The 26,162-nt window shown below is 41.9% G+C and overlaps 1 protein-coding gene across 1 annotated transcript in view; it reads right to left on the bottom strand.

The window, feature by feature from the left end:
• MAP3K15 (mitogen-activated protein kinase kinase kinase 15) overlaps positions 1-26,162 on the bottom strand; it is a 145,366-nt gene that overhangs the window by 11,891 nt on the left and 107,313 nt on the right. The window contains exons 12-18 of the mRNA XM_005897744.3: positions 25,957-26,006; positions 23,801-23,896; positions 16,922-17,009; positions 14,996-15,129; positions 12,552-12,679; positions 9,343-9,473; positions 9,041-9,146 (exon numbers count right to left, since the gene is read on the bottom strand). Of these exons, the coding sequence (XP_005897806.2) occupies positions 9,041-9,146; positions 9,343-9,473; positions 12,552-12,679; positions 14,996-15,129; positions 16,922-17,009; positions 23,801-23,896; positions 25,957-26,006 (733 nt within the window). The remainder of the gene's footprint in view (positions 1-9,040; positions 9,147-9,342; positions 9,474-12,551; positions 12,680-14,995; positions 15,130-16,921; positions 17,010-23,800; positions 23,897-25,956; positions 26,007-26,162) is intronic.

The following is a 26,162-nucleotide window of genomic DNA, read 5'->3' as shown; positions in this document are numbered from 1 at the left end:
TGTCGTGTCCGACTCTTTGCGACCCCATAGACTGTATCCTGCCAGGCTCCTCTGTCCATGGGATTCTCCAGGCAAGAATACTGGAGTGGGTAGCTGTTCCCTTCTCCAGGGGATCTTCGCAACACAGGGATCAAACTTGGATCTCTTGTATGGGCAGGCACATTCTTTACCACCAGCGCCACTTGGAAAGCCCAAAAATAACTGTGGTGATTTCAATTTTCCTGCCTGGGTCCTGACTAACACAATCGCTAAAAGTTAATTCTTAAAAGACCAAGAGAATAAACTTAGAAACTTATGAAGCAGTAAAAAATAGTACTAAACCAAATTTCAATGGCTTATTGACCTCAACTAAACAACCGTCCTTAGTATAATGGTTTCACAATTGGAGGATTAGTCTGCTTCATGCTAAATTTGGAGATTTTCATTATATGGAACCATAGTGAACATCACTGTTTCTAAAGGCAGGGACTTCACAATGACATCCATATCAGTTATTTATTGCTATATACTAAACTACCCCAAAGAAAAACAGACCTGGAGAAATCAGACTGCCTGCCTTCAAGTATAGTACAAAGCTACATTAATAGAGCCAGTATGGTACTGGCACAAAAACAGAAATATAGACCAATGGAACAAGATAGGAAGCCCAGAGATAAACCCATGCACCTATGGTCACCTTATCTTTGACAAAGGATGCAAGAATATACAATGGAGAAAAGACAGCCTCTTCAATAAGTGGTGCTAGGAAAACTGGACAGCTATGTGTAAAAGAATGAAATTAGAATACTCCCTAACACCATGTACACACACAAAAAAAAACTCAAAATGGATTACAGACATAAATGTAAGGCTGGACACTATAAAACTCTTAGAGGAAAACAGCCAGAAGATGCTTTAACATAAATTGTAGCAAAATCATTCTTGATTCACCTCCTAGAGTACTGAAAATAAAAACAAACAAATTGCACTCAAAAACTTTTGCACAGCAAAGGAAACCATAAACAAAAAGACAACCCTCAGAATGGGAGAAAATATCTGCAAACAAAGCAACTGGCAAAGGATTAATCTCCAAAATATGCAAACAGATCATACAGCTCAATTTAAAAAAAAATCCTATAAAAAATGGACAGAAGATTCAAACAGACATTTCACCAAAGAAGTCATGTGGATGGTCAAAAGGCACATGAAAAGATGCTCAACTTCACTAATCAGAGAAATGCAAATCAAAACTACAACAAGGTATCACCTTACGCCAGGCAGAACGACCATAATCAAAAAGTCTACAAACAATAAATGCTGGAGAGGATGTGGAGAAAACGGAACCCTCCCACACTTTTTGGGGAATGTAAATGGGTGCAGTCACTATGGAGAACAGTATGGAGGTTCCTTAAAAACTAAACACAGAACTACCATATGATCCAGCAATCCCATTCCAGGGCATACACCCAAAGACAACCATAATTCAAAAAGATATATGCACCCCAATGTTCATCGCAGAGCTATTAACAATAGCCAGGACATGGAAGCAACCTATATGTCCATCAACAGAGGAATGGATAAAGCAGATGTGTTACATACACACAGTGGAATATTACTCAGCCATAGAAAGAAGGAAATAATGCCATTTGCAGGAACATGGATGGACCCAGAGACTGTCATACTGAGTGAAGTAAGTCAGAGAAAGACAAGTATCATATGATATCACTTACATGTGGAATTTAAAAAAGAGGTGCAAATGAACTTATTTACAAAACAGAAGTAGAAAACAAACTTATAATTACCAGAGGGAAGCGGGGGAGGGATAAATTTGGAGATTGGGATTGACATATATCCATTCAGTTCAGTTCAGTCACTCAGTCGTGTCCGACTCTCTGCGACCCCATGAATCGCAGCACGCCAGGCCTCCCTGTCCATCACCAACTCCCGGAGTTCACTCAGACTCACATCCATCGAGTCAGTGATGCCATCGAGTCAGTGATGCCATCCAGACATCTCATCCTCTGGCGTCCCCTTCTCCTCCTGCCCCCAATCCCTCCCAGCATCAGAGTCTTTTCCAATGAGTCAACTCTTCCCATGAGGTGGCCAAAGTACTGGAGTTTCAGCTTTAGCATCATTCCTTCCAAAGAAATCCCAGGGCTGATCTCCTTCAGAATGGACTGGTTGGATCTCTTTGCAGTCCAAGGGACTCTCAAGAGTCTTCTCCAACACCAGTTCAAAAGTATCAATTCTTCAGTACTCAGCCTTCTTCACAGTCCAACTCTCACATCCATACATGACCACTGGAAAAACCATAGCCTTGACTAGATGGACCTTTGTTGGCAAAGTAATGTCTCTGCTTTCCAATATGCTACCTAGGTTGGTCATAACTTTCCTTCCAAGGAGTAAGCGTCTTTTAATTTCATGGCTGCAGTCACCATCTGCAGTGATTTTGGATCCCAGAAAAATAAAGTCTGACACTGTTTCCACTGTTTCCCCATCTATTTCCCATGAAGTGATGGGACCAGATGCCATGATCTTCATTTTCTGAATGTTGAGCTTTAAGCCAACTTTTTCACTCTCCACTTTCACTTTCATTAAGAGGCTTTTTAGTTCCTCTTCACTTTCTGCCATAAGGAGGTGTCATCTGCATATCTGAGGTTACTGATATTTCTCCCGGCAATCTTGATTCCAGCTTGTGCTTCTTCCAGCCCAGCAGACCCTGATGCTGGGAGGGATTGGGGCAGGAGGAGAAGGGGACCACAGAGGATAAGATGGCTGGATGGTATCACTGACTCGATGGACATGAGTCTGAGTGAACTCCGGGACTTGGTGATGGACAGGGAGGCCTGGTGTGCTGCGATTCATGGGGTCGCAAAGAGTTGGACACGACTGAGCAACTGAACTGAACTGATATATGAAATAAATAACTAATAAGGACCTTCTGTACAGCACAGGGAACTCTACTCATTACTCTTTAATAGTCTATATGAGAAAAGAATCTAAAGAAAAGAGTGGATATGTGAAACTGATTCACTTTGCTGTATACTTGAAACTAACACAATATTGTAAATCAATTATACTAAAAAAAAAAAAAAAAAAACACATATCGCATGCTAGGAAAAAAGAAAAAATTACCCCAAAGGTTAGCAGTTTAAAACAACAGTTATGATCTCACACAGTTTCTAAAGACTTGAATCTAGGAACAACTGGGCTGGGTAGATCTGGCCCAGGGTCATTCATTAGGCTGCAGCCAAAGTTTTGGCTGGAGCTGCAGTCATCCGAAGGCTAGACTGGAGCTCCAGGATCTACTTCCAAGCTCAAGTAACGGTTGGGAAGAGACTTTGGTTTCTCACCACCTGGGATCCTCCATAGGGTGGCTTAAAATATGGCCTCCCCCAGAGTGTATAATCCAACAGAAAGCAAGAGAAATGCCACACTGCCTTTTCTGACCTAGACTCCAGATTACACACCACCACTCTAATGTATTCATTAGAAGCAAGTCACTAAGTCCAGGCAGCGATCAAGGGGAGGGGAATAATAGGCTGTGAATACCAGGAGGTAAGGATGACTAGAGGCCATCTTGGAGGCCCTGGCCACAACATCTGGCTTCTAGTTAGCACTCACTGGCAAGCTCCAAAGCATGCTACAAAGCACCCCCATGTAGCACTGGCCATCTGACTCACAACTCCATTAAGGACGCTCAGAAGAGGTATGAGGTGCTGTTATTCTCATTTTATATGTGAGGAAACTGAGGCTCAGAGAAGCTAGGGAAATTATTTAAGCTAGAGCCCAGGTCTTTGGTCTTCAAATGTAGAGCTATACACCATGACACTGCTGATCAAAGTAATGGATCCAGGAGAAGCACAACTGAAGAGAAAGCTGCCTGATTCAGAGCAGCTGATGCAAGAGTTTTCAAAGCCATAATGTGACTTCTTCTCATATAACTGGGAGGCCTAGGGCAGTAATAGAAACCTGGGTGCTCTGTTTTACTTATTACTGTGTTCATAGGGAACCACCCAGTCACAGCCAGCAGTGACACAGAGATGGATCCACATAACTGTTTCTAAGAGTCAAGGGACCACCTTCAGACAGCATGCATGTTGTGGGTGTACATGAGCTGTATCACAGGCTGGCTTTTGTGGAGAAAACCAAGTGAAGATGCCATGGTGGGGCAAATGAATGGAGCAATCCTGGGAATTTTGCTCACCTTACATCTGGCTCACTTAGGGGGTTTCCTATGATCCTTCAGGTACCTACACGGGTGCAAAAGAAGGTGACCAGGGGACCCACAGAAACCTTCTCGGGGTGGGGATGGGGGTGAAAGTGACTTCTTTAGAGAGAGTGGTCCTGGGAGGTCTACACTGTCCCATTACATGATTGGGGAAGGGCTGTCCCCAGAAGGTTGTGGGGCCATGGTGACTCAAGCAACTCAACATCCACTCAAGACAAGTGCACCTGAAAGGAGGCCACATGTGTCAGCATCTTCTAGAGGCCCCTGGACAGTATTAGAGCCCAGAGTTTCAAAACTTAATGAAGTAGCGAAAAGAGAAGTAAGGTGCAGCTTTCCAGTTTCCAGTACAACCCTTTCCAGGGTTACCCAGTTGTCCTGCCCAAGGGATGGGCCGCCACATCCTCCACACCCCGATCCTGTGAGGGCTCCTCATGGGGCCCGCTCAGAGCCCCGTATATACGTGTCTCCAGCAAAGACACTGCACAGAGGACTGGTTCCCATGGGAGCAAAAGCAGCTGACAGCAGCAGAGCGGGGACCATATGGTTGGGGGAGATCACCACACCCTCTTAACAGCAGGTAAAAGGCGCATAAATCCTGGACACCAGACGTAGAACTCATTGTAGACATATTGCTTGAGGGTCTTTTTAAAGGGAATCCTGCTCAAAGACAGCCTTTCAGGGCCTGCTTCCCTCAGTAGGAAAAGATGGAGAGGTAGTTACATGGTGCAGGGTAACAGATCAGGGTGAGGGGACAGGGGACAGTCAGCTGAAGGACAGGCCCCTGCTGAGGACTCTGGAGTTATATTTAGAGGCAGCCAGCAGCAAAGAGTTAGCAGCAACCATCAGCCAGGCCCAGAGCACAGGAGGCCACTTAGAACAGTGCCCATCAAGTGAAAATGTTCCCTGTCCCTTTCTCCTGCCCACAGCTGCTGAGAAGGAAAGAAGGTGAGGGAGGGAGTCAAGCCTGACACCCCAACCCCTGCGGCCCTACCACAGACCAGCAGGGACAGAGGCGAGGAGTCCGCCCTTTGCATGGGGACCAGCGTGTGGATGAGCACAGGCAGACTCTGAGATCCTGCGGGTTCGAATCCAGACTACCACAATCAAGTGAGTATCTCAATACAGTGAGTCACAGGAGCTTTTTGCCTTCCGAGCATATGGAAAAGTTATGCTCACACTATACTACAGTCGATTAAATGTGCAGTTGCATTATATCAGGGGTTTCCCTGATGGCTCAGCAATAGATAAATCCGCCTGCCAATGCAGGAGACGCAGGCTTGATCCTTAGGTCGGGAAGATCCCCTGGAGAGGGAAATGACAACCCACTGCAGTATTCTTGCCTGGAGAATTCCATGGACAGAGAAGCCTGGCGGGCTATGATCCATGAGGTCTCAAAGAGTCAGACGTGACTGAGTGACTAAACAGCAACAACAAAGCATCATATCTAACAAAACAATGTATGGACCTTAGTTAAATAATCCTCTATCACTAAAAGATGCTCACCGTCATCTAAGGATGCAGTTGCCACAAACCTTCAATTTGTTAAAAACAAACAAACAAACGCAGTATCTGTGAAGTGCAGCCAAGCAAAGCACAATTAACAAGACATGCCTGGGTATCAGCCAGAACCCTTCCAGTGAATGGATTCGGACTGCATTTGCTTCTCCAAGTGTCATTAGGCCTTTCTTTCTGTTAGCTAAGGGTGGCTGGAAAAGTCACAGGAAAGGACTGGGATATAAGGGACCATGGGAGACAAAAATTAAAATTACCTCTTTTAAGTCCAACAGGTTCAACACGTTAGTTATGCACATAAACCTGATTCTCTCAAAGGCTCCTGCCAGCTCTAAGTGTAAATGAGCAATTATTTCATTAATGCAGACTTCAGCCTCACTTGCTATGAGTCGGGTAGTGGTTAAAGTGCTTCATTCCAATATCAATAAATTTAATCCACATAAAAACCCTCTGAGGTAAGTATTATGAGCATCTCTGTTTTACTTACGAAGAAACTTGAGACACAGAGAGGTTAAGTAACATGTCCAAGCTCACAGAGCTAGCAAGTGGTTGAGCCAGACTTTGAACCAAGGCTGTTCACAGCCAGAGATCAGGAGAGACTTCCTGTCCTAAGTTCCACTCCTGGGTATCCAGCAGAGAGGAATGAAACTGCATCTCCACCCAGAGGTTTCTATCTGAATGTTCACAGTGGTATTGTTCACAACAGCCAGAAAGGGCAAACAATCTAATGGCCATTAACTGGGAGATAGATAAACAAAAGGTGGTCTAGGGACTTCCTGGGTGGTCCCAGTGGTTAAGAATCCACGTTCCAATGCAGGGAATGTAGGTTTGATCCCTGATCAGGGAACTAAGATCCCACATGCTGCAACTACTGAGCCCACACACTTTATAGCCCGAGTGCTGCAGCAAGAGAAGCCTGCACGCCAAGACTAAAGAAAGCCCACTGCAAGGAAGAACCAATGCAGCCACAGATCCAAACAAATCAAACCAAAATGCAGTCTATCCATACGATGGAAGGCTATTCAGCCAGAAAAGGAATGAAATACCGATACATGCTACAGCACAGGTGAACATCTAAAAGATTCTGTGAAGCATAAGAAGCTGGGTACAAGGGACCACATATTGTATCTTTCTGTTTATAAGACATCTCCAGAGTGGGAAAATCTACATAAACAAAGACAGAATAGGTCGGTGGTCAGCTGGGGTTGACTGTAAGCTGGCACCTTTTTGAGGGTGATGGCAATGCTCAAAAATTGCTTCGCAGCAATGGCTGCACAACTTGGAAAATTTACCAGAAACCATCACAATGTGCACTTTTAATGGGTACATTTATGTGAGTTAAACCTCGATAAAACTGTTGCAAAACCAAAAGTGAAGGGGGCTGACCCTGGTCATAATGGCCCTTCCTCCTGTTATAGCTGGTTTACAGCTACAGCGAAAAGCCTTCAGAGGAACACCGGTGGGGAGAACTTCAGGCCATAAGGTCGTGTGAAACCTCTGTCTCTCCTTCCAGGCTCTGAAAACCTCTGGGCATTTGCGCAGAAACGCCTTGCCACGTCCCCCTGCACCCAATCGGACTGTGGCACCAGGCCTTCGAGATTCCTTTACAGAACCGCTCTGTTTTGCAAAGAGTAATTATATGCAGGGGAATTTCCTACCCCAAATGAGACCCCTTCTTTATTATCTCCCAAACACCCCTGCATTATTTTGCAATGCAAAATTCCTGCCTCAAGCCAATTACTTGGGAAAATGTGATATGCTATAATGAATTATACATGTGTTTTCTTTACGAATTTTTTTCCTCCTTGGGGATGGTAATTATGAGATAAATAGTTGGGGGTTTCAAGTCTTTAAATAATTTCTTGCCCTATCAGAGCCCCTCTTGCTATATATTACCAAGCTAACTGGTGGCTTCCAAAGAAAAGGAAAAAAAAACTTATTTCAATTAGACTAGTAAAAAAAAATATGCCAGTCACACATGCATACATATATACTCACTGATATATACATGTCAATATACATATATATATATACATACGTAAGTATAATTATCAGAAAAAATGAATGAAAATTCAATACACTTCTAGGGAGATTCTGGTGGGGTCTTCAAAAGTTCCCCATTTTGAGGTGCATGTACCTCCCCTGGTGTTACAACTGAGAAGTCACTTCTGATGCATAAAAGTTCTCTTCAGATAGAGAATGAGTCTCCACTGTGGGCGTCCGGTGGCTGACACACAACAACTCTCTTGTTAAAGAAAAGTCTGTCGAAGCTGAGATATTATTCACCCAAACTAAGGCAAAGTCTGTCTACTCTACAGCTTGGTGTTATAGGGCTAGAACACAGTCATCTGCCTTTCATAGCTTATACTGGAGCTTTAATATTGTATAATATTGACAGAGGATGAGATGGTTGGATGGCATCACCAACTCGATGGACATGAGTTTGAGTAAGCTCCAGGAGTTAGTGATGAACAGGGAAGCCTGGAGTGCTGCAGTCCATGGGGTTGCAAAGAGTCAGATACGACTGAGCGACTGAACTGAACTGATAATATTGTAAGTGCTTTCATAATTCCATCAAACAAGAGCTTTGTGATCCTTTCATTACACCTTTGGGGACCATAAACCTTTTCTTATTCAAAATCAGTACTTCTTTTCAAGGATCAAAGTTTCTGTTTTGCTTTTAAGTGGGAATAACAAAAAGCCATAGGCAGCTTTTGAGCATCATTCTATTCACTGGTCGAGTAAATGGAAAGCTAGCTCACAGGTTTACACCACTCTTTGAATCCAGTTCCTTGCAACACATAATTGATTCTATCACTGACACAGCAAAGAAAACATAAGTGTTCAAATCTGCTAAGAATACCATATTCCCCATAAGAATCAACTGCCCTTGGAAAAATCATCATATCAATGCATGAGGTGCCAGAATTCCCTAAACTAACAGGCCAGTTTTATGAAGGACCAGTAAGATGTCCTGGTAAGTTGTCTGAAGGGTACTGTTACTCAGAATCACTCACGATTCTGAATAATGTGCTATTAACTTAAAAGAGATGCTGCCATTTTGTTGGAAAACCTCAAGCAGAGTGCTACACCTATTCAACCTTGGAAGACAAAGTGGAAAGTAAGGCAATCTGGTTGACGCAACGGGCTGAGCTTGTCATCCTGACAGAGCTCAAACCCTCTGAAGTTGGGGACAATACACAGTCCACTTCAATTACCAGTTGCACTCAGGTGCTCGGTGAGTAACTCCCAAAGGAATGCGGCTCCAGCAGCCTGACTCCAGGATGGCTACCCCCTAGCAAGCTTTGTTCTGCTTACCAGCAAAAGTCTCCGTACACGGATTCACTCCTGCAAGACGTTTCGAGGTGCCAAAATCGGAGATCTTCACCACTCCACTATAGGTGTTCACCAGAACGTTATCACCCTTTGGAAAAGGAAGAACATCAAATGCTTAAAGACAGAGTTCAACAAACTCATGTAAAACTGACTTGGGTCTTAACCAAGGGCCATGCATCTCTAGGAAGACTAGATTCTGCTCAATCCACCCCCTCTGACAGTGCCTGCAGCTCCCATGATCTGAGATGCAAAGCGACACCCCGGAGGCTCAGACAAGCAAGTACCTTGATGTCTCTGTGCACAATCTGGTTTTCGTGCAGGTATTTGAGGCCTTCCAGGATCTGCTTGGTGTAGAATCTGATGGTGGGCTCCTTCATTGGCCCCCACTTTGATCGCAGAAGAGCTGAAAGGCTTCCTGGCAGACACAGCAGAAAGCTCCTTAGGGTGATGAAAATTCAAGTATACAGGTTCAGGGAAATAAAATGTGCTGTTTCTAACCTGATGGAAGCACTTGCACCCACATCACTGTATCTGGCCTAAATGCACAGTCTTTCTTCCCTCTTTATGGCCTGTTTCCCAGATGTGCAAGCAGAGAAGGGACTGGATGAGACCCAGCCCATGAGGCTGACCAGAGGTGGAGGGTGGAAGGAACCCCTGGTGACCCTTGAAACTCAGCCAGGCCACCTTGGGGGATACTGTAGGTCCTGCAGCAGCATCTCACCCTGAAATAAGAGGTGGACAGGAGCAGAGTGAAGGGCCCCTGAGGGAAACTGGGATCGGGATCATAGGAGGCTGGGGTTCTCGGTGCTCAATGTGAGAAGCTCCCAAGGCCAGGTCCCAGGGGCAGGACTGTCTTAATATTACACCCCTATTACACTATGAAACACTGAACCTTGGGGCCAGAAGACCTCCCTTCACCACCTGCTGACCCTGTGTTTCTGAGCTCACTGCCCAGGCCCTCAGCATCAGCTAGTCTCCCTTACACAGTGGGGTGCTATGCCACAGTTTCTCCATCTTCAGAAGAGGGGTACACATCTATCTCCAACTCTGTGGTCATCCTCAGATCTTATACCTGGAACACCAATTCAGATTCTCTGCTTAGGCTATGAGCAGCTTGAGGGAAGAAGAGACTGTACTTCATCCTAAATGTGACCCTCAAAATCTAGCCTTTTCATACTGTTCATGGGGTTCTCAAGGCAAGAATACTGAAGTGGTTTGCCATTCCCTTCTCCAGTGGACCACGTTTTGTCAGAATTCTCCACCATGACCCGTCCGTCCTGGGTGGCCCTAAACAACATGGCTCATAGTTTCATTGAGTTAGACAAGGCTGTGGCCCATGTGATCAGATTGGTTAGTTTCCTGTGATTGTGGTTTTCAGTCTGTCTGCCCTTTGATGGAGAAGGGTATGAGGCTTATGGAAGCTTCCTGATGGGAGAGACTGACTGAGGGGAAAATTGGGTCTTGTTCTGATGTTCAAGCTGGATTTAGAAAAGGCAGAAGAACCAGAGATCAAATTGCCATCATCTGCTGGATCATCAAAAAAGCAAGAGAGTTTCAGAAAAACATTTACTTCTGCTTTATTGACTATGCCAAAGCCTTTGACTGTGTGGATCACAACAAACTCTGGAAAATTCTTCAAGAGATGAGAATACCAGATCACCTGATCTGCCTCTTGAGAAATCTGTATGCAGGTCAGGAAGCAACAGTTAGAACTGGACATAGAACAACAGACTGGTTCCAAATTGGGAAAGGAGTAAGTCAAGGCTGTATATTGTCACCCTGCTTATTTAACTTATATGCAGAGTACATCATGAGAAATGCTAGGCTGGATAAAGCACAAGCTGGAATCAAGATTGCCAGGAGAAATATCAATAACCTCAGATATGCAGATGACATCACCCTTATGGCAGAAAGTGAAGAGGAACTAAAGAGCCTCTTGATGAAAGTGAAAGAGGAGAGTGAAGAAGTTGACTTAAAGCTCAACATTCAGAAAACTAAGATGATGGCATCTGGTCCCATCACTTCATGGCAAATAGATGGGGAAACAGTGGAAACAGTGTCAGACTTTATTTTTGGGGGCTCCAAAATCACTGCAGATGGTGACTGCAGCCATGAAATTAAAAGACGCTTGCTACCTGGAAGAAAAGTTATGACCAACCTAGAAAGCATATTTAAAAACAGAGACATTACTTTGCCAACAAAGGTCCATCTAGTCAAAGCTATGGTTTTTCCAGTAATCATGTATGGATGTGAGAGTTGAACTATAAAGAAAGCTGAGTGCCAAAGAATCGGTGCTTTTGAACTATAGTGTCAGAGAAGACTCTTGAGAGTCACTTGAACTGCAAGGAGATCCAACCAGTCCATCCTAAAGGAAATCAGTCCTGAATATTCATTAGAAGGACTGATGCTGAAGCTGAAATTCCATTCTTTGGTCACCTGATGTGAAGAACTGACTCATTTGAAAAGACCCTGATGCTGGGAAAGATTGAAGGCAGGAGGAGAAGGGGATGGCAGAGGATGAGATGGCTGTATGGCATCACCGACTCAATGGACATGAGTTTGAGTAAACTCCGGGAGTTGATGATAGACAGGGAGGCCTGGCGTGCTGCAGTCTATGGGGTCACAAAGAGTCAGACACGACTGTGTGACTGAACTGAACTGACTGGCTATTAAGTTAATTAGGCTTTTAATGTAATGGCAGGCTCTTAATGACTATGGGTTGAATGAACGATGGAATACAGATTTCAAGGTTTTTAGATGTGCATTCAGATTATTATTAATTTTATCATTATTTTCTTAAAATGAGCACTTACTGAGTTCTTGTTCTCTGCCTGGTACCATTTTGAGAGCCTTACATCCATTACCTCATTTACCCAATTGACAAGCTACTGAGATCGTGTCATGACTCCCATAATTATTACTACTTCAATTATTATACTACTTATTAACACTCTAATTTTAAAATTCATTTATTCACAGAAAATTGAGGTCACACAGCTTGCAGATGGAAGGACCAACTCAAACTAGACAGCGGGCTCCAGATGGGTAGGGCTCCTACCCCCACATACTACTGCCAGTTTTCAGGGACTTTGTGGATCAAGCACTGCTGTTCACTTTTACAGTCAACATGTTACTTTGCCATGTCATTAAAAACACCTCTGTTCCCTCTCCTCCAAAGCATATTTCAACTCCTAGACTGTGAAGGCCTCAAGGCCAGAGACTATGCTTTATTCATCTCTATGTCTCTAGTGCTTGGCCCAGCGGCTGGCATGCAGCAGATCCTCAGTGAATATTTGATGACTGAACTACCAGATCAGGGCTGGACTGTTTATGTGACATTGCAAAATCTGCATCTGACTCCTCCGGGAAACAAAAGCCCTCCCACACCTAACACAGCTGTCATTTTTTAATGGCAGGATGGATAACGCTGTTTGTGTTGTATTTTTGTCAGTGATTTTCACAGTGTGAGACCAGAAGACCAGCAAGCACTCACCCCCAGGCACCTGCTCCATAAATATCTTGATGTAGCCATCCTCGGACACGGAGCCTAGGTATTGAACAATGTTGCGGTGCTTGAGGTACTTGTGCAGGGCGATCTCCTCGTGCAGAGGCTGGGAGTACCTGGGAGCAAAAACAAAGCCAGTGTCACCTGCCAGCTCCTTGGGACTTGGGGTCCACATCATGTCCTGCCAGTACCTGCTCTGCTGCCGGCCATCCCTTCTTTCTGGGAATGTTCTCTCCCTGGGCTCCCAGGAGACTACTCGGCTTCCCGTCTGTTCTAGTCTTACTCTGTGCCGGGAGCCAGCGAGAGACATTCCGCTCCTGACAAAGGTCATGAGGAAGGAGGCTCGGCATACGCAAAGGTGGGATCGAGCCTCAGGAGTCTCCCCGGATATTCTCGAGCATCTTCCCCCAAAAAACCAGAGTCTGCCTACTTTATTGCTTTGTGCTCTCACCTCTGACTTTACTGGGGCTGTCCCCTACCACCATCTCGCTCTCTCTGTCAAAGAGTTAACTTACAGCTCCAATTAATAAAGTTCCTGGGCAATTAGGAGTGTTTAAATCCAAACCCCTCAGATGGCTCTCTAACTCACCTGACAAGTTTACCCAGACTCCTACAACTCTGCAGACTTACTCCAGCAATAGTCACCTAATGGCTCTCCCAGCCTCAGTCTCTGGCCTCTTTGGTCTGTTCTCCTCCAGCTGCCACAATCCTCCTTCCTAAAACACACACTTTATCTTATTACTTCCCTTCACAAAGTCCACATAAAGACCTCAGTGCTGGGGACTTCCTTCATGGTCCAGTGGTTGAGAATCTGCCTTCCCATGCAGGGGACACGGGTTTGATCCCTGGTCAGGAAACTAGGATCCCACATGCTGCGGGGCAACTGGGCCCACAGGCTGCAACTGTTGAACCTGTGCTCTCTGGAGCCCACATGCCACATCCAAAGCCACAGCGCACAGGACCCCACAGGCCCCGACGAAGATCCGATGCAGCCAGATAAACAAACAAATATTCAACAGAAACCACACTGCTTAACATGGCACACAAGGACCTTCAAACCCAGGTCAGACTACATCTTTATAACTGTCTGCCTCATCCCAAGAGCCCCCCAGTGCCCTACATCTTACAGTCAAGTCACAGCAGACAATTTGTTCATGCCAGCAGCTTCTCCCAACAAACAACTGTAATACCCCATCCATTGTGAAAATAAGAGACAGAATACTGGACGAGGAATTCAAGACACTGGATCCTAGTCTTGTTTCTTCATGTCCTTGGAGAAGTCATTTAACCTTCTTAGCCTTAGAAGGTGGACGAGTTCATTTCAGACCCTGCCCTATAATTCAAATATCATAATGCTCAACCCCATTAAAAATGAATGGATGAACACATGAATAAATAAAAGAATAAATGATGAAGGGTCTTGTTGTCATTTAGTTGCTCAGTCATGTCTGACTCTTTATGACCCCATGGACTGTAGCCTGCCAGGCTCCTCTGTTCATGGATTCTCCAGGCAAGAATACTGGAGTGGGTTGCCATTTCCTCCTCCAGAGGATCTTCCTGACCCAGGGATCGAACCTGAGTCTTCTGCATTGCAGGTGGATTCTTTACCACTGAACCACCAGGGAAGCCCAATGAAGGGTTCTACAGCAGCTAGAAATCACTTCTACTCTATCCCGAATAATTTACTGAGCCCCTGGATATAGAGATGTTTGCACATATCCATCAGCGTTCATCACTGAAGGCAACATTGCAGACATGGTCAGAGCATGTCTGTGGAGCAGGGAGCTATTGTTTCTAATACCATGGTCATTACTGTGTATGTTGCTTCTCTACAAAAACATTTGACAGTCAACACATTCTTGTTTAGAATTAGGAGGCGTATGAACTTTAAATGGAATAAACATTTAGTTAACACTCTAAAAAATGTATGAGAAATAAATTGCTAGTACTGGTGGTTAAAAAAAATACTCTAAAATCTATGAGTGAGGTTGAAAGGCAGGGTACAGAAAAAAGTCTGTATTGCAAAAAACCAAATTTCTTTTTACCACATTTTCTGCAATGATACATCTGAATACATCGTAGCCATTTAAAATTGTTACAATGGGAACTAAGGCACTGAGTCACATTTTAAAATACTGGCAAACAAATATCAATGTAAAAATGTTCATTTCTACCTGATGGGTGGGGAAAAAACTACAGTCTTCTTTTAAAATGTGACTCTGAAATCCATATGCCCGTAAATGAAGTTGTTCCATTTTCTTGATCTATTTACAATATGCAGAGCACAAAGCAGATCACCCTTATGAGAAAAAAAATTATAAATTTTTGATGACAGAAAGCTTTCATCTTTACTCCCTCCTGTGCACCATCAGTGGGGCACACGGGACCTGGGGTATGGGGGTGGCAGCTGCAGAAGGCCCGCCCCGACTTGCCTGCTGTCTCTCTCTGGAATTTCTTTGATGGCTATTCGCACTTGATTGCTCAGATCTCTGCCAGCGTACACGACTCCATACGTGCCCTTCCCGAGCACCACTCTCTCACCTTTCTCATCATGGTCGTACTCATACTATAGAAGAAAAAGTAATGAGATAAAAAAGCCCACACGTTGTCCTGCAATTTTAAAAAAATTTACAAATAACATTATTTGAGTACCAGGCAGGTTATATTTCTTAAGTATTTTTCATTAATTAATTACTTTCAAGGAGTAGAGTTCTCAGTTACTCATATATTCATAATATGGTTTAATGAAATGAAATATAAGAAATTTAAAACTATAGCTCATGTGTAACTTGGTGGGCTGAACTGTTGTAGATCTCTCCCCACTTTAATGCTGCAATTTTAAAAATATTTCTAAGCAACTATATACCAAGAAAAAATTAATTTTTTTAAAAAAGACTAATAAAATAAAAATGCTCCCAAGCATGTTGAGTACCACAAACAGGTGCCTTCCTGCATGATCTCTATCAACTTGTCAGGAAAGCAAGCACTTACTATATATATATAACCCAGAAAAGAACTGAAGGCAAATAAAACTGATTTCATACAAAATACACATGCTGCCCCACCCCTGCTCTTAGAGGTACAGATCTAGCACTAAACATATACTGCAAAATTCCATCTGTCATTAGTATTGCTCTTTTATTCCCCCAATCTTATCATCAAAAACCTGTGGGACTTCCCCGATGGTCCAGTGGTTAGGGCTCCATCTTCTACTGCGGGGGCATGGATTCAATCCTTGGTTGGGGAACCAAGATCCCACATGCCATGTGGTGTGGCAAAAAAAATAAAGTAACAAAAAATTGTACAGCTTCATTCCAGTTCGTTCTTCTCAGTGATAAAAACAAACGGAACTCCAGGCTGAGCAATATTTATTTAAAGCAGAAGTAGTCAGGCATTCTTTCTGTTATTTTCTATGCCCCACCATGCCTCCTTACAGAAGTGCACGGGACATGCAAACGTGTCCCTTTCCATCCATGTCTAGGGATGTGCACGACAATTACAATTACTAGCGGGTCCCATCATTGTCTGATTTAACCAGACATCAGCCAGACAACCAGACATTCACATCAGGCTTTTATCTCCCACCTTTCTCTGCCCCCACATTTGTTACCTTCAAAGGGCCTCACTCAGTTCTTTTTACAACTAACTTTGATTCTAAGCTAAGAATTTGAGTACCTGACTCAATTATGAAAATGAATCCCTTTGATATTTTCTGAAAGAAACCTCAAAGAACTAATTTCAGCTCACTTGAAAGTATAATTAAAATTCACTAAATTACATGGACCTGAATTAGTGGTAAGTCTGACAAATTGTGCAAGATTTAAACACATGTGTAGTGGTGTTATATCTGTGAACCATCACTATGCTGTCCAAAAAAAGCTTACTGTGATCCTTTCTGAATATTATTTTCTAAATATTAAGAAATTAACATTAATTTCTGAACATTAATATCATTATATTTAATATATGCAGTAGATATAACTAAAGTCATTTCAGGCATAAATGAAAAAGTCTGCTACTAGTTGTCCAACTATTGCTCTTGTGGTTTTACAAATATTATTAATTAGCATATAAAAAGCTTTTCTGTCAGTTGTACACCAAAGGGAATTTTAGTCTAGTCCATGTCAGATTTTTCTTATACATTCTGGTTGATGGGATCCCAAAGTAATGAGGTTTTTCTATAGAGATGCGTTAAATTTAATCTCTGACAGTCATGAATAGTGGTTGCTAGCTTGTTCATAAATGATTACTTAAAAATACACACAAAGAACTTTCACACAAAAAAACGGGACGTTTTATTTAAGTATCAAAAGCACAACAAATAACTTTTTCCATGTTCCAGGTCTTCTGCGACTCACCTCTAAGGTATCCCCATCAGTCTCTCCCTCCAGCTCCACTGTGCTGCCCATTCCATTGGCTATCATCTCTTTGACCAAAGAGCAAAACCTAGAACACCAATCACAAAGATGCTGTTAACTAGGATTATTCCTATTCCTTACCTCAAACTTATCCTTATTAAACTGTGATTAAATATAAACTACAAGTTACAGAGCAATCACTCCACCCCGTGAACTGACGTGGTACTCTTCTGACATGGCTATCTAATCTAGTTTAAATACCCATATGATATGCATCCCCACCAACTGGGTGGCGCATTCATACTTGAATACCCCCAGTGTCAGAGAACTCATTACCTCACAAGGCAACCCATCCTTCAGTGAACTCGATGAGAAATGCTTCACTTATAATATTGAACTAAGACTTCTTTTATGGGGGTCCCATTGACAGACTGCTTAGAATTAGTCTCTTTTGTGCATAACTGCCCATTAGATAGGTATTGGGTTGGCCAAACAATTTGTTCAGGCTTTTCCGTAGCATCTTATGGAAAAAAAAAACTAGAAGAAACTTTTTGGCCAACCAAACACATAATTCTATCTTGTCCCTGTAAGTCTTTCCTTCTTGTGCCCTCAATGTTTCCCCTAGTACTTGTTAATAAATCATTTCATTAACTGGTAATTCCTCAAAGGTATCCCTGTGTTATATTATTCTTCAAGTCTGGCCCCGAGACCAGTGTTTCAGGGCTAATTTAATCAGTGCTGAGGATATTGCCAGTGGGGGTGGGTGGGTGGGCTTGCCAGGTGGCTCAGTGATAAAGAATCTTTCTGCTAAACAGGAGACACGGGTTTGATTCTTGGGTCAGGAAGTCCCCTGAAGAAGGAAATGGCAACCCACTCTAGTATTCTTGCCTAGGAAATCCATGGACAGAGGAACCTGGTAGGCTTTAGTCTGTGGGGTCACAAAAGAATAGTGACACAACTGCGTGACTGAGTACGAAGGATAGTGGGACCATCGCCTCCCAAGCTGCCAATACTCTAGCTCTTACTGACAAATAAGGTCCTGCATAAGGGGAGGATGAGAAGGACATGCATAAGACAACCTCATGGTTCTCTTCATGTAGACTAAGCTTAATATCAACTCTAACCCATAGATCTTCCTCACAAATGCTGGCTGAGCCACATCAGCCACTCCCTAAACTTGTGCAGTTGTATCTTTGCACACAAATGACTTGCCTCAGAAGGTCTGTATTCAGTATTCTCTCTTAGGGTAGCAGGGAAGAATATTGCAGACTTTAAGGGAATTTCTACAAAACATTAAAATGTTCTTCTCTCTAACACATCCCATCTCCACTTCTTCTAAACTTTGAAAGCTGGGAAACGTGATAAGTCAGGCTTCTTAGGAAACATATGGTATGCACTCAACACAATAACATTGAAAAAACAGGGTAAAATGTTGAGAACATGGAACAACTAGAACCCTCATACATAACCGGTGGCAGTATAAACTGATATGACCACTTTGGAAAAGTACTGGCAGTATCTACCAAAGCTGAATATAAACCTCCCCCATAATCCAATAACTCCATTCCTAAGTACATACTATACAGAAATCAATGAATATGTTCACTGAAAGGCATGCACAAGGGTGTTCACAGCAGTTTTGATGATAATGGCTCCAAACTGGAAATAATTCAAATGTTTACTAGAACAGATAAACTGTCACATATATCCACAGTGGAATACTACAAAGTGGAAAAAAAGATGAACTAATACTTACAACATGGCTGAAATCATAGAGAAAGAAGTGAGAAATAAGACTACCTACTTTATGGTTCTATTTATTCGAAGTTTAAGAACAGGCAAAACTAACTATTGATGATAGAAATCACAATAATTACCACTGGGAATGGGTTTAATGCCTAGGAAGGGGCATGGAGCACCTGCTGGGGTCCTGATACACTTGCCACACGGTATGCATTTCACTTGTACGTATGTGACATCTCAGTTAAAAACTAACTTACACACATGGCAAGAAAAGGCACTGAGGACAGAATGAGAGTCAGAAAGCTACACTTTGTAGTAAAAGGATGTTCTACATGACATTTGACAGCATTTTCCAACTCTAAGTTGAGAATTGTGACCCAAGCGTTCCCTGGGCTGATATTTTGTCTGATTTCTAAATACGTTGTGATAATGACTATCTGAGACACATTGAATTAAAACGTTCTCAAATTACATTATGCAAGCTCTCAGAGACAAACTATGAATAAAGGAATCTTCCTCAACCTGATAAAGGTTACCTATGAAAAACGTACCAGTAATATCATGCTTAATGGTGAAAGACTAGATGCTTTCCTCCTAAGTTCAGGAACAAGTCAAGGATGTCTTCTCTCACCTCTTCTACTCAACATTATACCAGAAAGTCTAGTCAGGACAATTTGGCAAGAAAAAGAAAGAAAGGCATCCAGGCTGGAAAGGAAGAACTCCTAACTATCACTCTCTGCAGATAACATGATCATGTATACAGGAAATCCTAAGGAATTCAATAAAAACTATTAGAACTAATAAGTGAGTGCCAATTTGCAGGACACTAAATCAATATAAAAAAATCAAGCGTATTTCTACACACCAGCGATGAATAATCTGAAAATGAAATTTGAAAACCTCCACTTACAATAGTATCAAAAACAAGAAGACACATATATATATATATATATATATTTTAACAAAAAAAAGTATAAGACTTATAGATTGAAACAACAAAAATTGTTGAAAGAAAGACAACCTAAACAAATAGAAAGAAATGCTATGGATGGAAGTCTTAATATGGTTAGGATGGCAAAACCTCTCAAATTGATCTACATATCCACGGTTCAGTTCAGTTCAGTTCAGTCGCTCAGTCGTGTCCGACTCTTTGCCACCCCATAAACTGCAGCATGCCAGGCCTCCCTGTCCATCACCAACTCCCAGAGTTCACTCAAACTCATGTCCATTGAGTCGGTGATGCCATCCAGCCATCTCATCTTCTGTCATCCCCTTTTCCTCCTGCCCCCAATCCCTCCCAGCATCAGAGTCTTTTCCAATGAGTCAACTCTCTGCATGAGGTGGCCAGAGTATTGGAGTTTCAGCTTTAGCATCATTCCTTCCAAAGAAATCCCAGGGCTGATCTCCTTCAGAATGGACTGGTTGGATCTCCTTGTAGTCCAAGGGACTCTCAAGGGTCTTCTCCAACACCACAGTTCAAAAGCATCAATTCCTCAGTGCTCAGCTTTCTTCACAGTCCAACTCTCACATCCATACACGACCACTGGAAAAACCATAGCCTTGACTAGACGGACCTTTGTTGGCAAAGTAATGTCTCTGCTTTTGAATATGCTATCTAGGTTGGTCATAACTTTCCTTCCAAGGAGTAAGCATCTTTTAATTTCATGGCTGCAATCACCATCTGCAGTGATTTTGGAGCCCCCCAAAATAAAGTCAGCCACTGTTTCCACTGTTTCCCCATCTATTTCCCATGAAGTGATAGGACCAGATGCCATGATCTTCATTTTCTGAATGTTGAGTTTAAGTCAACTTTTTCACTCTCCTCTTTCACCTTCATCAAGAGGCTTTTAGTTCCTCTTCACTTTCTTCCATAAGGGTGGTGTCATCTGCATATCTGAGGTTATTGATATTTCTCCCGGCAATCTTGATTCCAGCTTGTGCTTCTTCCAGCCCAGCGTTTCTCATGATGTATTCTGCATATAAGTTAAATAAACAGGGTGACAATATACAGCCTTGATGTACTCCTTTTCCTATTTGGAACCAGTCTGTTGTTCCATGTCCAGTTCTAACTGTTGCTTCCTGACCTGCATACAGGTTTCTTAAGGGTAATACCTGCCAAAACCCCACCGACCTTTCCTGAAAAAATTAACAAGCTGATTCTAAGATTCATATAGACATGGAAGTACTGGCAACAGTTAATATGACTATGAGAAAAAGAACCAAATTGGAGGACTCACATTTTCTGATTTTACAACTTATTACAATACTAAAATAATCAAGAAAATGTGGGAGCATCATAAGGATAGACATACAAATCAATGGAACAGAAGTGAAAGTCCAGAAATAAATGTTTACATTTATGGTCAACTAATTTTTTTAAAAAGTGACAACACCATTCAATGGAAGAAGACACAGTATTGAGATAACCACATATCCACGTGTAAAACATTGAAGTTGTCCCCCCACCTCATACCATATAAAAAGAAACCTCAAAATGGATCAGAGACCTAAATATTAGACCTAAAATTATAAAACCCTTCGAAGAAAACAAACGCCAGAGAAAATCTTGGGTTAGGCAAAGCCTTCTTAGATATGACATCAAAAGCACAAATGACAAAAGAAAAAATAGATTGGACTGCCACAAAATTTAAAACTTTCATGCTGCAAATGACACCATCAGCAGAAAAAGACAACCTACAGAATGGGAGGAAGCACTGACAATTCATACATCTGATAAGGGCCTTGTATCCAGAATGTAAAAGGAACTCTCAAAACTCATTAACAAAAATACCAACCACCCAATTAAAAACGGGCAAAGTTCAGAGAAACTTGTCAAACTTTCGCTAGGTGAGCCAACTTAATGTCGCCAGTAATGAGACAAAGATATTGGATGTCCCCCAGTGTGATATAGTGAGTAGGATACAGCATCACATCCATGGTATTCCCACCCCAAATGCAAAACATTAACATATTCATGGGGGAACAGCAAACTAACCCTAACTGAAGGATCGTATAAGATAAACTGTCTGTATTCTTTGAATGGGACTATGCAGACGTGACAGCTAAATGTTACCATGTGATCCTGGATCAGATCATGAGCCAGAGAAAAAATATTTTTTGTTTCACTATAAAGGACATCAGTGGGACAATATATAAAATTTGGATAAGGTTTGTAAATGACAGTGCCACATCAATCTCTATTTCCTGTTCTGATAACTGTACTGTGATTACATAAGCAAATGTTCTTGTGTTTAGGGAAATATGCAGTCAAGTACTGAGAGGTGATGGATCATCATGTCTACAACTTACTCTTCAACAGTTCAGAACAAGTTAGTCATCTGTCTACAGAGAGAACGTAAAACAAACGTGTCACAAATGGTTAACACTGAGACGTTCTTAGTGAAACATGGCAATTGTTTGTACTATTTTTTGAACCATTCTTATAGGTCTGAATATGTTCCAAAATAAAAAGTTAAAAAATTGTTTTAATTCGGCAAAGAATTTGAGTAGTAGTTCTCCAAAGAAGATACATAAATGGCTAATAAGACCCTGAAAAGATGCTCAGTATTATCAGTTGTTCAGTTCAGTCGCTCAGTTGTATCCAACTCTTTGCGACCTCATGGACTGCAGCACGCCAGGCCTCCCTGTCCATTACCAACTCCCGGAGTTTACTCGAACTCATGTCCATTGAGTCGGTGATGCCATCCAACCATCTCATCCTCTGTCGTCCCCTTCTCCTCCAGCCTTCAATCTTTCCCAGCATCAGGGTCTTTTCCAATGAGTCAGCCCTTTGCATCCGGTGACCAAAGTATTGGAGCTTCAGCTTCAACATCAGTCCTTCCAATGAATATTCAGGACTGATCTCCTTCAGGATGGACTGGTTGGATCTCCTTGCAGTCCAAGGGACTCTCAAGAGTCTTCTCCAACACCAAAGTTCAACAGCATAAATTTTTCAGTGCTCAGCTTTCTTTATAGTCCAACTCTCACATCCATACATGATTACTGGAAAAACCATAGCTTTGACTAGATGGACCTTTGTTGGCAAAGTAATGTTTCTGCTTTTTAATATGTGGAAACAGTGGCTGACTTTATTTTCTTGGGCTCCAAAATCACTGCAGATGGTGACTGCAGCCATGAAATTAAAAGACGCTTACTCCTTGGAAGAAAAGTTATTAGTTGTTAGGGAAATGCAAAACAAAACCACAATTGGATTCTACCTAACACTCAGTATGATAGCTACAATAAAAAGGACAGACAATAACAAGTATTGGGAGGATGTGGCGAAATTGGAACCCCTATGTGCTGCTGATGGGAATGTCAAATGGGAAAACAGTCTGGCTAGTCTGGCTGTTCCTCAAAGTTAAATACAGAATTACTGTAAGACCCAGTAATTTGACTCCAAGAGAAATTAAAACATTAAGTTCACATGAAAACCTGCATGTGAATATTCATGGCAGCATTATTCGCAATAGCCAAAATGTGAAAATAACCCAAATGCCTTTCAAGTGATGAACAGACAAATCAAATATATCCAGACAATGGAATATTATTCAGCCAAAACAAGGAATGAAATTCTGAATCATGTTACAACATGGATGATACTTGAAAACTTCATGTCAAAAGGAGGATGCTAGTCACAAGAGCTCATATATTGTATGATTATATATATGTGTGTGTGTGTGTGTGTGTGTGTGTGTGTGTGTCTGTGTCTGTGTCTGTGTCTGTGTGTCTGTGTGTATATATATATGAAACATCAAGAATAGGCAAATTCATAAAGACAGAAAGTAGATTCAGTGTCTCTACAGGACTGAGATTGGAGGCTTAAGTTGAGAGAAAATGGGCAGAGACTGTTAATGGATACTAGGTTTCTTCTAGGGGTGATGAAACTATTCTAAAATTAGACTGTGGTGATGGCTTCAAAACTGTGAACATACTAAAAAAAAGATGAAATTGTACAATTTAAAATGAGAAAATTGCATGCTAGGTGAATTACATCTCAATAAAGCTGTAAAAATTATTTCCCATAAGGTAAAACTTCAGGGAAGGCAGTATAGCAAATACTTTTCACAACAGAGACCCTTTAAAAGTGACCCACCATTATCAGACTGAAAATATCTGAATCAGATTATAACTCACCTACTGCACTGGTTTTCAGTGGAAAAGTAGATTTGAAAGTCATCAGAATTATCATGGACGTAAAGAAAACAACACCGTTCGTCGAACTTGGATATGCTATAAAGTTTCAAAACACAAGAATGCTTATTTATATAGTTTGATATCAATTTAAATTGTTGGGAAAAAATCTAGTAACAGCTTTTCTTCCAGTTTACAAATCTGAAAGTTCATTACAGTTTTAACAAATCTCCCCCACACCAAAATGACTCCAATTTCTCCATGAAATTTAAATCAGAGGGGCATTTAATCTTGCTTATGTTTGAGTATGTATTCATTGACAGACTTATTATGCTTTAAGAACTTACTATATATTCAGTGCTAAGCAAAGCATATGGGAAGCAAGAAGTGGAATAAAATACGGTCTCTATCTTCAAGAGTTTATAAGGTCATAAAAAAGGTACCTGTGAAATAATTTATTATGGTATCAAAGAAATTTCTGGACTTGAAAAATGACACAGCATCTGTGGTCACATAAAGCAAATGGAAATAAACATGGCCACTTAGCTCAAGAAAGGCCTTTAAATGATATCTGGTCCATCCACACCAAAGGCCTGGATCTGACTCTACAGCTTCTGAAACAGGCAAAGTTCACTGTGCCTGGAATCTCCAGTGACAGAAAATTATTATAGTCCATCTCCTGATGGGTTTCATAGCTAGAAAGTTCTTTACCTGCACTGTGCCAAAGATTGTGCAAAAGGCTAGATTCCCTTCTATGGTTAGCCCTTTGAATAAATGAGGCCACTTTATCAAATCTTTTTAAGTCATCTCTTCCTAAAGTCATAGCTTCTTTGACCATCCCTTACATGTTATGGATTACCTGACAAGAAGTAGACACAATTAATAGTACAGGGTGATTCAAAGTGAATTAGAACTAGGTTACACATGAGTAACTTTTGAAAACCAATCTTTAAAGGAACTACCACAGTTGTTTGGATAGCACTGGGAATGCTCAACACATGCTCTTCATGTCACATTGGTTCCAGGGTTTGGTTCACCCCAGGCCCTTTGCACATCCCTGTTGATGGCTGAAATGGCAGTAAAAGGTATCTCTATGAGATGGTACAAACAGAAGGTTCTTGACTGTATGTTAACATACAACTTAGTTTCTGAGTAGTACATTTTTGAGAATGTTCAACACATTTTGAATTATCTTAAATTTTCTGAGCAGTATCATTCAAACACATGACTCTGTTCTTAAATGATTTCCCTCCCTTTAAAAGTGAGATAAATACTACTCCAAAGAACCTGCCTGCCAATGAAGGAGATGCAGGTTTGACCCCTGGGTCAGGAAGATCCCCTGGAAAATAAAATGGCAACTCACTGCAGTATTCTTGCCTGGGAAACCCCACAAACAGAGGAGCCTGATGGGCTACAGTCCATGGGGTTGCAAAAGTGTGGGACACAACTTGGAGACTAAACAACAACAATGTCTAGGAAAGGATCATGCTACATATAGAGGTAACAGGGATTCATTAAGTGGCCTGTGGTCTCAGAATCAGAGAAACTATGAAGGTACTGAAACCCAGAGAGGTTGAGTGATTTTCTCAAGGTCAAACAGCAAAAGAGGGATTAGAACCCACATCTACTCCAGAGTTGCTCCCACGCTGCGTGTTGGCAGGGTCAGACTCAGAGTGCAGCCACACAGTTCAGACCCAAATGGTCACCACTCCTGAACCAAATAGCAAGTGGCAGACCTCTCCTGGGAATACACTGCCCTACCCACCTGCTAATAGCAATGCCCTTGGCTCCATTACTCTCCCCAGGAAAGCCAAGTTACCATGTAACTCCCAACTGCAGTTCTGGGGGTCTCTGAGCACTTTAACATCATTGGTTTAAAGAAGAAACACTTTCTCTCTCTACACACATAACTTCATTTTTAAAATAAGTTTGAGACACGAGAGTTTTGATACAAAAGCAGCTGCTCTGCTATAACAAGCCAAGAAGCCATTACTAGCAACACATTATAAACAAGTTTGGGCAGGGCGACACATGAGAAAAGTCTGTTTTGGATTCTGTTGAAAATGAGAACATCACATATTATAACTAAATAGAAACATTAAGGTGATAAAATCATTATTTGTATTAAAACAATAATTACATTTCTCTTATGCTCTTACCTTATTCCTCTAATGGAAGAGGCTGTAAAATTCCATTCATGAATTTGTTTCTGCAAGATTCAAGGACAAAAGTCAGTATTTTGATCTTTTCCATGTAAAGAATCATTTTTGGTATTGTATGGTGAATCACTTCTGCTATTTTTTACTTTCAGTGGAATTTAGCACTTGAAGCAAAGTAGTTTGCATACCTTGGAACACCAGAAACA

The sequence above is a fragment of the Bos mutus genome, chromosome X (genome assembly GCF_027580195.1).
Source record: "Bos mutus isolate GX-2022 chromosome X, NWIPB_WYAK_1.1, whole genome shotgun sequence".
Classification (NCBI taxonomy): Eukaryota; Metazoa; Chordata; class Mammalia; order Artiodactyla; family Bovidae; genus Bos; species Bos mutus.
This window is presented reverse-complemented; position numbering and strand designations above follow the sequence as displayed.